Below are 12,503 nucleotides of genomic sequence, written 5' to 3' on the forward strand. Positions count from 1 at the left end.
AAATAATAAATAAATAAATTTTTAAAAAGAATCTATGTCACCTAGGGGCAGGACAGGAATAAAGATGCAGACATAGAAAATGGACTTGAGGACATGGGGAGGGGGAAGGGTAAGCTGGGACGAAGTGAGAGAGTGGCATGGACATATATACACTACCAAATGTAAAATAGATAGCTAGTGGGAAGCAGCCGCATAGCACAGGGAGAACAGCTCGGTGCTTTGTGTCCACCTAGAGGGGTGGAACAGGGAGGGTGGGAGGGAGATGCAAGAGGGAGGGGATATGGGAATGATATATGTATAGGTATAGCTGATTGACTTTGTTATACAGCAGAAACTAACACACCATTGTAAAGCAATTATACTCCAATAGAGATGTTAGAAAAAAAGTCTGGTCTGGGTTTTGAGAAATGGGGAGTGGGGTAGGCATGGGGGAGGGTGGGGACATTTGGTGGGGAAGGAAATGGCATGAACAGAGATGGAAAGAGACAGGGACAGTGTGTCTGGGCAGGTGGCAGGTGTTTGGGGAACCCTCTTTCCTTTTTGAGGATGCTGCCCAAAGGGAGAATCATGTCCTGCACAACGTATCCCTGGGGGTCTTCTTGCAGAGCCCCAGTGGCCAGCCCTGTGGATTCGCCCGTGACAGGACAGTGTGCCTTGAACTTGTGGGTGTGTGTTTCATAAAGATCCCTTTCACCCCAGAGGTCTGTGAACTCACAGGGTTTGGATTTTGTACCGTGTGAAACATGGAAAGTCAAGGCCAGGGACGATTTTGGAATATTCTTTTTATTTATTTATTATTAAAAAAAAATTTTTTTTAGTTGCTTCTATATCAAAAGTGCAAAAGCATAGAATTCAACACACTTTCAAGAGCGTTGGACCCCACATTTGGGTATCCTTGAGGGTACTGTGTGTGGCTGCCATTGTCCAGTGCATCATGAAAAAAAGAGAAAAAACACACAAAGAACGAAGATTTTTCACTGAAGGGCGCAGGGGTTACATTCATCCGACATCTGTGCGCACTTCTTCAATAAAGTGGTACTTGTGCCTTACCCACCAGCTAGTTGGCGTTCAGAAAGATTATCTAACGGGGGTGATTGAGCCGAGCTTCTTGCTGTCTCTCTCGCTCTCTCTGTCTCTCTGTCTCTCTCTCTCTCTCTCTCTCCCTCACGTGTCCACAGCTCACACACAGCAGCCGGAAATGACACACTGAAGTGAGTCACCAATGCGGCTGTGAGTCACCCTGTAATTGGGGAAAGTTCTGTCCTGCTGGGTCATGTAGCCCCTTGCACTGCTGCTCCTAAAAATATATTGGAAAATTTTGAAACAACAACTCTTGTCTGCCTTCACCCGCCACATCCTTTTGGCTCCTAAAGTGGGCGGAAGTTGGACAGTCCCGGCAGGAGTCCTGCTCCACCGAGTGGAAAGGCCAGGAGAGGAGCGATGGGGTTCAGGCAGCCACCAGGTGGCGGTGTGGGCCCTGTCACTCCTGCAGCCAGGAGGGGAATGACAGGCAAGTGGCCACTCCCGAGGTGCAATGACACAGACCACAAAGGAACACTGTGAACAAGTTTAAATAATATGTTTTCTCCATAGGCCTTTCTCTCTCACAAGCACACGAGGACAAGGATGTGATAAATGCTCAAGGACACCCCTGGCATCCCACCCTCCCCGCCAGGATATTGGCGCCAAGACCGAGGCATACATCTCATCTCTCTCCCTCTATTTCTGCAACATAAAGTTCGTGGGAAGCAGAAACCTGCTTCTCTGAGTAAACAAGTCACCTACACGCCAAAATAATATATGCACACTGTTTCTGGGGAGGGAGCAGCCAGGCCTGGGCGGGTCTCGTGCCTCTGAGCTGGGGGAGGACGGACCTTGACACGAAAGAGTGTTTCTCCCATTGGCCTTCTCTGGCCTGCAGCCAGCTTTCTCAGCAGTGGCAGACAGTGCAAGAGTGACGGCAACGTGACCGGAACACAGATTATTTCTAGCAAACACACAAAAGCTCCTTCCTGTAAGCCTTGCGGTGCCATCCTGCCAGGGCCTCAGTGGGATCCGGGTCCGAAGACCCGAACGGGCAGGGCAATGGGCAGAAGCAGCCGCGCAAATGATCCTGGGAGTTCTGCAGTCTTGCTGGGAGACCCTTCGGGGCATCGTGCTTCCGAGGTCTCTCCCAGGGTCTCCACGGGGGAGTTTAGCTCAAAGGTCCTCTTTCTCCCTCCTGGGAGAGCCGGAGGTCTAAGAGGCAGATTCGAAAGATTTACCATTTAAAAAAAAAAAAGGTAAATATCTTCTCTTTCTCCAGAAAAATGAATTAAAATACAAATTCTTTGCTCCAGAGTTTCTCTTCTTGGACATCTGCAGTTCCGTCCCGGATGAGGGCCGCTTTTCCCATGGTCAGGGTTCCATCACTTGGCCCATGAAAAGGACGGTTCCTGAGGACGGAAGAAGCATGGGAGATGAGAAGTGGGGGGAAGGGGAACAGCACAGCTCACCCAGCTGGGTGTTTACGGATGAACTGAGATACGGGGAGATGAGTGAGTGTCTGGGGGCCCAGCTGCTCTAGTGACTAAGCTGGGACTGGGGGACCGACTGAGCGCCCCGTCTGGAGAGAGCACTGCCTCCGAGGAGGGGAGGGGGAACAGAGCTATGATTCCTTGCCTGGAGTCCTCTTGCGGGGAGTGGGGGCGTCTACAGCTGCCCGGACTAGCGCCCGAGTCCAGGAGAGCAGGGCGGGCGGGGGTCCCCCCGGGCCGCCGGCTCACCTGTGGGGTTGTGTCTCACCACGAAGAGGAAGGGTCTGTCCATGATGATCTCCTCGGGGGCCATTCGGGCTGAGACTATAAGGGCTGGAAGGGAAGGCACCATGTCTTAGAGCAGAGGGAGGTGGGCACGGGAGCCTGGCCTGGTCACAGGTGATCCAGCGACAGCGGCACTGGGATGGGGGGGTTTTAGGAGGCTCAGTTGTTTCCTGGATGTGAACCCTAAAGGTGTTGGGATGTCCTCTGAGGCCCGGTTTCCTCCAGGAATTGGGTAGAGATCTCTCAGGTAGTCACTCGCAGGCACGTTTATCTAAACCCTTGTAGGGTGTATTGGAAGCAAGTCCCGTTAAGGTGACTGACCGCCCTGAGAGCATGCCAGGACCTCACATTCAGGGGACCTCAGAGCCAGCGGGGAGGGACCGGGGTGCCGGGGACAGCAGGCCTGTATTCTAGTGGGATCGGGCTGATGCTCTCCACACAGGAGGCGAAGCTTTACCAGGAGAGACCTGGCTGACATGGGCAGGGGGGTCTTCCCGGTTCACCCAGGGTCGGGGTGCCAGACCGCGGCCCCTCCTGGGAGCCTGGGGCTGAGACTCGCCAGGCCTCACCTGAGCCTGACTCACCTGTGGAGGAGGATGCCACCGTGCCGCTCTCATTCACCTCAATCTTCACTTTCTGCAGCGCCTGCGACACGTACAGAAGCTCTTGATCTGAAACAGGTGGATACCAAAACACATCAGCTTTGGTTCTCAGTGAGAAGAAGCTCCTTAGTCCTCTTAGGGACCCCACTGTCCAGCAGGGGAAGAAAGTGAAAGGAAAACCTCTTACCTGAAAGTCTTGAGAAGTCCGCCTGGTTTGGCCTAAACATGTCGGTCATTCCCAAGTTCTCCAGGGGCCTCCTGAGGTCAACTTCACTCTCCAGGGAGAACCTGCAGACAGGAGCAGGACACAGCTCAAGCTCAGGCCACCTCTAACCCTACCAGGTATCCCCATCCCCACAGACCAACAGGATGGGGCCTGATGTGAAAGTAGCAGTGCGGGGCTTCCCTGGTGGCGCAGTGTTAAGAATCTGCCTGCCAGTGCAGGGGACACGGGTTCGAGCCCTGGTCCGGGAAGATCCCACGTGCCGCGGAGCAACTAAGCCCGTGCGCCACAACTACTGAGCCCGCGCGCCTAGAGCCCGTGCTCCGCAGCAAGAGAAGCCACCACAATGAGAAGCCCGCGCACCGCAACGAAGAGTAGCCCCCACTGGCCGCAGCTGGAGAAAGCCCGCACGCAGCAAAGAAGACCCAATGCAGCCTAAATAAATAAATATTTTTTTAAAAAAAAAGAAAGTAGAAGTGGGAAGCTTGTTTTTTCAAATCCGTTTGCAAGGTCTCCTCCTTGCTGGGGGATTCTAGTACTAATGAACATTTTCCTGCAATCTCCCCACCCCCTTGAACCTATGACTAATTACTTTCCTCAAATAAGGCAGTAGTTTCAGCACAATTTTATTCAGTCTGACTGCTGAGGGAGGGGGCAGGGCAAATTCTTCTGCAAGGATATTTGAACAAAAACCCGGTCTGTAGACTGTGTTCTGAGAGCTGAGCCTGAGGAGGACTCCAGCAGCGAGGCTTTGGGGCTCTCGCTGCTCCGCTTCCCATCAGGTCACAGCTGATTACCTCTATTTTTTTTTTTTTTTTTTTTTTTTCCGGGAGAGAGAGACAGTGAGAGCGGGCTAACCAACGAAATTATCCTCTTTCCCTAAGCCTGACATTATGGCATCTGGAAATCTGGGGTAAGCATGGTGGGAAGCTTCCCCACAATTCTGGAATTATCCAGTCTCAGCCTCCGGCATCTTCTTTGCTTCTGCAGAAGGATTTTTAAAACTCTGCTTTGTTGGAAGCCAGCTAGAAGCTGTAGTTGAGGCTGTTTCATCTGCGGAAGCGATTCCTTTTGTCTCCATTGTTTGGATGCTAACTTGAAGAGATGGGGGTGGGACTGAGGGACGTTCCGAAAAGAGTGTAGATCAATGTATTCCCCTCCACCCCAACCCTGCGTCCTCTGTCTCTCTGGCTCTTCCTTTGGCTAGCTTTTGCTGGGTATTCAGAGGGTGGTGAATGTGGGGCATGGTCTAGAAAACTCCCCCGCTGCTCTCCAGCAGAAGAGGGATGATGAGAGGAAACTTAATCAAACCCAGGCCGGAGTGTTTCCCATCAGCCACCCACACGTCCCTGTCCCTACCCTGCCAATGTCAGCCACCCACACGTCCCTGTCCCTACCCTGCCGATGTCACGTTTGGGAAACTCCACATGGGGGTGGCACTTTCAGGGAACCAGGGGAGAGGGGAGGGGGTAGGCAGAGGGGACTAGAGCATTGGCAAGTGTGACAAGAGCCAAGGGTGGCTTACTTGGGCAGAACCAGGAGGCGAGTCAGTCTGGTCATATTCCCTTTCCACTGGCTGATGAGCTGGGCGTCCAGAATGCTGGTGAGGGCAGAGAGAGGCACCTCTTTTTCATAGGGGGCAGCAATGAACATGCTGAGGGTGTTTCCATGGTAGGGCAATTCCAGGATGTCGTAGTAATGGCCGTCGGGGGTGGTGAACTCAGCTGTGAAGACACCAAGATGGCGCATTGGCAATGGCTCCAGCTCTTGTTGATTCTAACCCAGCACTGGCTTTTCAACTAGTCCTCCTGTCCCCTCCACTCTTTCTGGAAGCCAGCTCTCCATCCTAGCTTTTGAGGCTCCCCCACCCCACCACTCCCCTGTTCAATGTCCTTATTTCCATTTCCCTTCTCTTCTGCTAAATCACAGTGTCTTCTGGGTTCTCTGTCTCTTGTTGGCCTTCTTTACCTTCACAGCCTTCTCCCCAGTCCCCAGCTACTAATTCATTCCAGTCCCCATCTCCTTAATCTCAACTTTCACATCACTCTTCCCCGGAAGGACCTGTGGACCCCACATTATCACACTAGGACCACATGAAGATGAGAGATGGGGTCAAAGTGGTCAAATATGGGCCTGAGGGAATTTCTGGATTTCAGCTTCATCTTGCACAAGGTAAAAGCTACTTTCTGCGGCTCTGATAATCCCAGTGTCTCCTACCTGGGGAGTCTTTGTCACAGCTGGGGTGTATTCTAGGGTTTCTCCTCCCTTAGAGGGGATGCTCCCCAGGGGTGAGGTGTAGTCACTGTGGGACTTGGGGAAGGGAGCGTCTTGCACTTACTGTAGTTGAACTTGTTGGTCTGAGCCATCATGGGCACAGAGACAGTGCTGCCATCGGACTTGTGGAAGAGGCGGTGGTGGGTGCTCGACTCTAGAAAAGGCATCTTCCACCGGCCGTTGAAGTAGAGGGCGTTTACCAGCACCAGGCGTGTCAGCTGGTGCACAGCCCCTTCGCCAAGTAAGTCGCTGATCATGCCTGTGGGAGATCGAGGTGATCAGGAGGCTAGATATTTTAAAAATCCTTTTAGATGGTCCTCTTTAGCGCCCAGTCCTCAAATGGGTGTGTGTCAGAAGGGATTCCGTTAGAAGACAGACTGGGTAAGGTTTAGTGAAACTATCTAGCTGCTTTCAACCCCTTTCATCTTCCTAAGAGTCTCAGAAAGCCTTCCAGCTCACCACACTTTCGTGGTCTCGGGATCCTATCCAGGATCAGACCCGGAAACATAAGTCTCCCCTTACTTTGCTCCCTAAGCTGCAGTCTTGACGGGTTGTGTGTGCCCCTTGTCGTGGTTATTACTGTTCTTATAACATCTTGCAATACTTTTTAGGGATGACTTTAGAGTTGGTTCACGGGGAAAGCCTAATTATGGAAAAACATGATGCTTTGATTCTTAAAGCACTTGACCTTCTGTCTACAGAGCAGAAGATGCTGGAAGGGAGAGGTCAGGACACTTGGGATTTGAATCCCCTCTCTCTGCAGGCCCTGGGGACTGGCCTCTTTTCCCTGCCTGCTCACCTTTTGTGTGTCTTTTCACCCAGTCATTGACGATGAACCTGGCTCTCTCTATCTCTGAGAAGTCCACCTGCTTGACTGTGGTCCGGAACAGCCTGAAGAAGTGGGGCATGAAACCCTGGACCAGCTTCAGATCCCGCTGCACGAAGATGGCATCAGCCGTGCTGATCTCATCCTTATTCCACGGCCCCATGAGCTCCTTGTACAGTTGATGGAGGGCAGGGGCCATGCCCTTCTCTGGGCCAAAGCGGGAAGGAAAGGACACATTAAGCTCATCTCAAACCCAGGGCTCCCAGTGGGGCTAACTTCCCCTAACCCTGCCCACATGCACGGGACTCTTCTGCTCCCCCGGAGGTCTCCGGATGGAGATTTCATTCCAAACCTTAATCTTTCCTGCATCTCCCTCTTTTCCTCAAAAAATCTTAGGTCCTAACCCTTTCTTTGGCTTCGAATATTTTTCTCTGTTTTTAAGTTATAAACCCTATTTTTTCTTCTGATAATAACAATAGCTATCAGGCATTTCACATGCATCCTTCTAGTTGACCCTTACCACAGCCCCACGTGGTAGATACTTTTATTGTCCCCATTTTGCAGAGGAGGACACTGAGGTTCGGAGGGGTTAAGGTCACACAGTATATGAGTGGCGAGGCAGGGCTGTTTTATACCAGATCCACTGGCCTGTACACCTTGTGACTGTCCAAGAGCCAAGTGACACGGGGTGTGGTGAGAAGATGCAGTGGTCCGTCCCTGTGGCACGGGAGGACAGGAGTTGGCTCAGCTAAGCTGGGGTCAGCCCTTCCTCTGCTTCTGGTCAGTTACACCCCTGTCCTGGGAAGACCACGTGAATGCCCGCCTCCCACGCTGCCCCATCTCTCACCATCAATCTTGAATTGCATCGCCTCTTGGATCTGCCGCTGGGTTTCTCCTCCTGTGGTCAGCTGTAACATGGCCACGACTGAGGCTACCCCATAGGGTGAGAAAACCACGTTGAGGTCCTTGGAGCCCTGCACCACCTGCTGAAACACTTTCACTCCAAAGTCTGTGGCGAGGTGGGCCGCCGGAGACTGGTAACGGTAGGAGGCAGACCCTTCACCAAAGGTGAGGGCCAGGCCCAGCACGAGGCAGGTAAAGACAGGAGACATCTGCATCCTAGAGCCAGTGGAAAAGGATCAGATGAGGGAAAAGTTCTGGAAGGATGGTGAGTGGGGAGGGGTGACGGGACCCCAGCCATGGCCAGCCTCCCCGTGTTTGCCGCTGGCAGATGATACGTGAGCAGGAGGGCAAGACAGAAACCATGATGAGTTCAGATCCTGAGCCTTTTCCCCTCTGTCTCAGCCCCAGGGAGTCGTAAGTGCGTTTTCACCTGTGAGAATCTTGGAACCCGCCGGCACCACCCTCCAAGAGATCTCCTTTCCCTTCCAGGAGGCTGAAAGGCGAAATTATAATAACATCTGTGATTTACACGATGCTTTTTAATTCTCTTGTGATGCTTTCACAATCATTGCTTCATTCAAGTTGGCAGGCATGAACAATCTCTTTCCTGTGCTGGGAAAGGGGAATGTCTCAATGGAGAGGGTCCAAGAGAGGTGAGGCCCTTGCTTCTGGGTGGTGGGATTGTTGGGGGGTCGTGCCCATCTTCCCCCGCTCTCCTGTGATCACTGGTATGACAGGGTCAACTCAGGGCTGCAGGTCTCCGGGGAAAGAAAGAGGAACACTGGGGTTCATGGACGGAGGAGATTCTGCAGAGGGGTGCTCCCTGCCTTAGCCCGAGGTCCGGAGACGGAGAGAGTTTGCTTTTCTCTTACCTGCAATTCTCAAGGTGCCTTGTGACTGGCAGTTTGTTCCTGCTGCTGCTGGGGCTTCGGGTCTTGATGGTGGTGGCTATTCCTCTGCTGGGGAGGGGGTGTGGCTCTTTGGAGAATGCTCTTGGTCCTTCAGCCAGATGCAGCTGTGCTCCTCTGGAGGCTGCTGCTTCCCTTTATACCAGATGTGGGCCGGAAGTAGACTAACTCATGGTCCGGCCCCGCCCACCTTCTGGCTCTGGAAGTCTGTCTGAACAGCAGCCGGGTCCCCTCAGCACCTCCCTCTGTGGGACTTGCTGAGGCATCTGTGTGCGTGTGCGTGCCGCCCTGTGTGTGTACATGTGAGAGAGAGGGCTTGGAACAATTGAGCAAATCCTGGTTGCCTTGACCCCAGGGCCTCCCTTGATTTTGCTGCCCTCTGCCTCGGGATGTTATGCCTGCTTGACCCCTGGCACCCAGAGCTTACTTTCCCCAGTGCTCGGTGTAGGGAAACGATTTACACTTCCTCCTTTTCCTTTGGAGAAACAGATCACTGCAAAGTTATCAAAGAAGCTAAAGATCCTGCAAACTTTTGTCCTCCAGCTCCATGCACTGGCCAAACTGGGAAGAACACCCCTCCCTCTTCCTGACCACATCCCAGCAGCCAGAGGGCGCGGAGAGTGCCACGTGATTGTCTGGGTTTTGACTGTCTAGGACATGAGCCTGGTGGAGAACTCCCTCCCCTTTCCCTCGTCCCTGCCAAGCACCTGCCCGCCCGTCCATCGTCCATCGGGCGATGGGTGGCTCACTCCCCCACGCGTCCAGACTCTGGTGGGGTCCCCAAGGCTCTCTTTGTGTAAACAGTCCTGTCTGGCTGGGCTTTGAGGTGTGCTGGGCGGGGTGATGGGTAACTGGGGTAAAGGGGTAAAGCCTTGGCAGGAATTTAGGAGCCCGGTGTGTAGGTTTCATTTTTCCGAGCTGCCTGCTGTGACCTGGGAGGATTACGTCTTATCCTTTTCCTCCAGATGCAGACATTGGAGGGCTGGAGTGGAGGCAGTAGGGGTGGAAGTAAGGGCGTCAATTCACGGCGGGTTTGCGGGGTGTGCTTCTAGGCCACACTGGGATTAGGGGGGGCAAAGCGACCAGAGAATTCTATAGATGGTGGACGTTGGCTAGAGGCTAGCTTGTAGGACTGGGCTGGTGCATTTAGGGGTCTGGTGGCACCCTGGGCTGTGTAGCCTGATGTTGTGAACAGGGTAGTGCCAGAGGGGTCCTGGGGGGGATGGTGCCCTTGACTTGGGTGGGGGAGCCCACACACTGTCATGTTTTGTGTAGGTGGTGGGGTTCAACTGGGAGTATCCATGGAGACAGCCGGTAGCAGAATCACAGGAAGTTTGAGTTGGTGGATGTGTCGGGATGTTTGTTTGGATTTTTTAAGTAAACAGATACCAAGGGCAACTGCAGCTGGAGGACTTTGCCATGTTCACTCTGCCTCCACCTTTGTTTTCCCTGTTGCCCCTGGGAACCAGTTGGGGATGTGGGGTGGCACGGAGAGAAGGGGAAGCCTCCAAGCCATCCCCTAACCCCAGAAAGGCCCCAATGCCTTGCCCTTCACCCTTGGGGACCACAGGGGGACAGGGACCCGGGAGTCTGTGCTGGGGGTGCCAAGCCCCAAGCTGGAAGAGCAGTGGGTCAAGAGGCGGCTGGACCTGCCCTCCAGGTGCCCCGCTGTCCGGCCTCTCCAGCCACTTCAGCTGAGCCTCATCCCTTCCTCCGTGGGCTATTCCAGAAGCTGTTGTCTCTCTCCTCGCCCAGCCTCAGCCATAAAAGCCCTGTCGTTTTCTGGGACCGCCTGGGTCCTGCCAGGGCGGTGACCACTTCTGTCCCCACCCCTGGACCTGAATGACCCTCATGCCATTCCAGAAAAGCCCCTCTGTTCCTGGGCACAGGAGCGCCTGGTAGCAGCGCTATGTCCTGTTGGGGAGTGAAGGGGTACGCTTTACCTTGGACACAGAAAGGGCTGACTTACTAAGGGGTCTTTTCCCAAACTGGAGGAGACTTGTAGGTGTCTGGTGGGTGTGGATTAGAAACTGAGGCAAAGCCTGGTGTAACCGTACCGTGCTGGGTTTTCTGACCCTGCCTTTGACTTTCTGATCACTTGGGGCCTCCAGGTGATCTAAACCCGGACTTGATCGTGGTCCCTGCCTCTCCTCTCCGTGAAATGGCCTTGCCTCCCCCCCGGTCTGCCCTCAGGAGATCTTCTCCACGCCAGGGTGCAGCCCAGTCGCCCGCTGCCCCGAAGCAGACGTCCCTGCGACGTCCTTCTCAGAATCCAGCCTGACTCAAGGAGCTGTCACTTTCCCTCCTTTCCCTGAACACCAGACTAACAGTCTTGACCACATCACTTCTTTCAAGCGTTGGCTCTTTTTTAAGGGGTCAAAAGTCCCTACTGTTGAAATAACTGGATCTCTGACTCCCGGAGGGTCAGAGATAAGAGGAGGAATTACAGGGCTGTGGATTTCTGGGGGAAGTTCCAGTTCTAGCCAACTGGGAGAGATGTTTTCGTCTGCCCTGAGCAGGTGTTTCGTGACGAGATCAGACTCACACTTTCCGGGACTGTCCCCCATCCCTGTCCCCATCCCCCCCACCCCAGTAGCCCCGGTTCCGCTGGGGCCTCAGCTATGCTGGCCTTCCTTCCAACGCTTTCCCTCCTGCCCTCCAGTTGCCCTCCTGCTCTCTGCTCTTCCTCTTCGCTTCCCCTTTGCTCTCCAAGCCCCGGGTACCCACCCGCTTTTTCTCTTTCCTTTTCTCCCTCTTTCTCTTTCCTTTTCTCCCTCGGAGACTCCCCTCTTCTAATCTCTTCTACTCATCGCTCCATCCGCTCGGAATCTCCATCCCCTCCCCCCCCCACCCCCGTCTCCTCCAGTCTCAGCCATGTGAGCGCTCTCCCCGTTTTCCCCCTCTCTCTTTTCTGCTCTCTGTGACTCAATCCCACTTTTCCCTCTCCTCTCCTTGTGCAGAATCCCTTTTACAGTCAAATGCTCTGCTCCAGGCCTTCCTGTGGGGAGGAGAGGCTGCCTCCTATCAGTTACACAGGCTCCCTGGAATGTTAAGAGCCGGCCTCCTGATTCTTGGTAATTTCACTGGGAGAGCCAGGGGTGGCAGAAGGCCGGGGTCCTGCTAACTCACAGCGCTATTTCTGGCCTGGTGGCTTTCCAAAGAATACAACGCTCAAAATAGCCTGTGTTTAGGCTGGGCTCTTGGCCCCATCCTGTAGGAGTGAGCCGACACCTGGGCTCTGTGTCAGCTTCTTCTCGTTGAAGATCACGGCCCTGGGACAGCCCGACAGACACGGGCCACCTCGGCCTGTCCAAGGTCCCTCCTCACGCTGCCGCCGAGCCTGGCTTCCCCCTAATCTGCCACCATAAGCCCCTCTCCTTTATGCCTTCTCCAGCCGCCACCTCCAGCCGTCTCGCCTTAAATTCCCGTAACAGTAAAACCTGCATCCCCCAACGTGGGATGCTTTTTTCTCCAATCATGTCATAGAGTTTCAGAGCAGGAGGGCTCTAAGAACCATCTGGTCCGGTCCTTTGAATTTTCAGGTTAGAGACCTGAGGCCCAGAGAGGCCATGGGATGTGTTTGAGAACACACAGCGACATACCATAAATGGGAGAACAGTGCCCATTGAGCTGGCCTGGTCAGGGCTCTGACACTTAGCTACTTATGTGTCTTTGGGCAAAACCAAACTTTGTGGCTCTCAGTTTTTGTATGTGAGGTAGGTATGTAGATGAACACTCATTCCCACCCTTCAGGGTTTTTGTGAGGATTAAATGAAATATTGTAAGCGTCCAGCGTATTCCAGGCTCTCACTAAGTGGCAGACACTCTCGGTTGGGGCAGAACCAGGACAGGAACCCAGACCACTTGAGCTGTTAATTTTGACATAAGGCAAGCGCCTTGTTTTATATATATATATATATATGTATATATATATATATATATATATATATATATATATATTTTTTT

General features: G+C 53.4%; 1 protein-coding gene across 2 annotated transcripts; it reads right to left on the bottom strand.

The window, feature by feature from the left end:
* Positions 1 to 765: 765 nt before the first annotated feature.
* On the bottom strand, positions 766 to 8,670 carry SERPINE1 (serpin family E member 1). Of its 2 annotated transcripts, XM_024118430.2 has the most exons (10): positions 8,502 to 8,670; positions 8,060 to 8,122; positions 7,574 to 7,845; positions 6,700 to 6,933; positions 5,965 to 6,159; positions 5,152 to 5,350; positions 3,591 to 3,691; positions 3,386 to 3,472; positions 2,766 to 2,849; positions 766 to 2,435 (listed from the first exon to the last, which is right to left on the bottom strand). In XM_024118430.2, exons 3-10 carry the CDS (start codon positions 7,842 to 7,844, stop codon positions 2,398 to 2,400), a joined length of 1,209 nt encoding a protein of 402 aa, XP_023974198.1. In that variant the 5' UTR covers position 7,845; positions 8,060 to 8,122; positions 8,502 to 8,670; the 3' UTR covers positions 766 to 2,397. The 2 variants fall into 2 exon arrangements, with proteins under 2 accessions (XP_023974198.1, XP_007126456.2); XM_007126394.3 differs by lacking the exon at positions 8,060 to 8,122.
* Between the last annotated feature and the right edge of the window lie 3,833 nt (positions 8,671 to 12,503).

This window comes from Physeter macrocephalus, unplaced genomic scaffold (assembly GCF_002837175.3).
Source record: "Physeter macrocephalus isolate SW-GA unplaced genomic scaffold, ASM283717v5 random_103, whole genome shotgun sequence".
Lineage (NCBI taxonomy): Eukaryota > Metazoa > Chordata > Mammalia > Artiodactyla > Physeteridae > Physeter > Physeter macrocephalus.

Bases quoted from the DNA above. Each gene is read 5' to 3' on its own strand.
- SERPINE1 (XM_007126394.3), bottom strand. From the start codon at position 7,844: ATGCAGATGTCTCCTGTCTTTACCTGCCTCGTGCTGGGCCTGGCCCTC. The intron at 3,692-5,151 runs GTAAGCCACCCT...TCCTGTCTGCAG, and splicing joins CGCCTCCTGGTTCTGCCCAA to GTTCTCCCTGGAGAGTGAAG. The intron at 2,850-3,385 runs GTGAGTCAGGCT...CTTCCCTTCCAG, and splicing joins GGTGGCATCCTCCTCCACAG to CCCTTATAGTCTCAGCCCGA.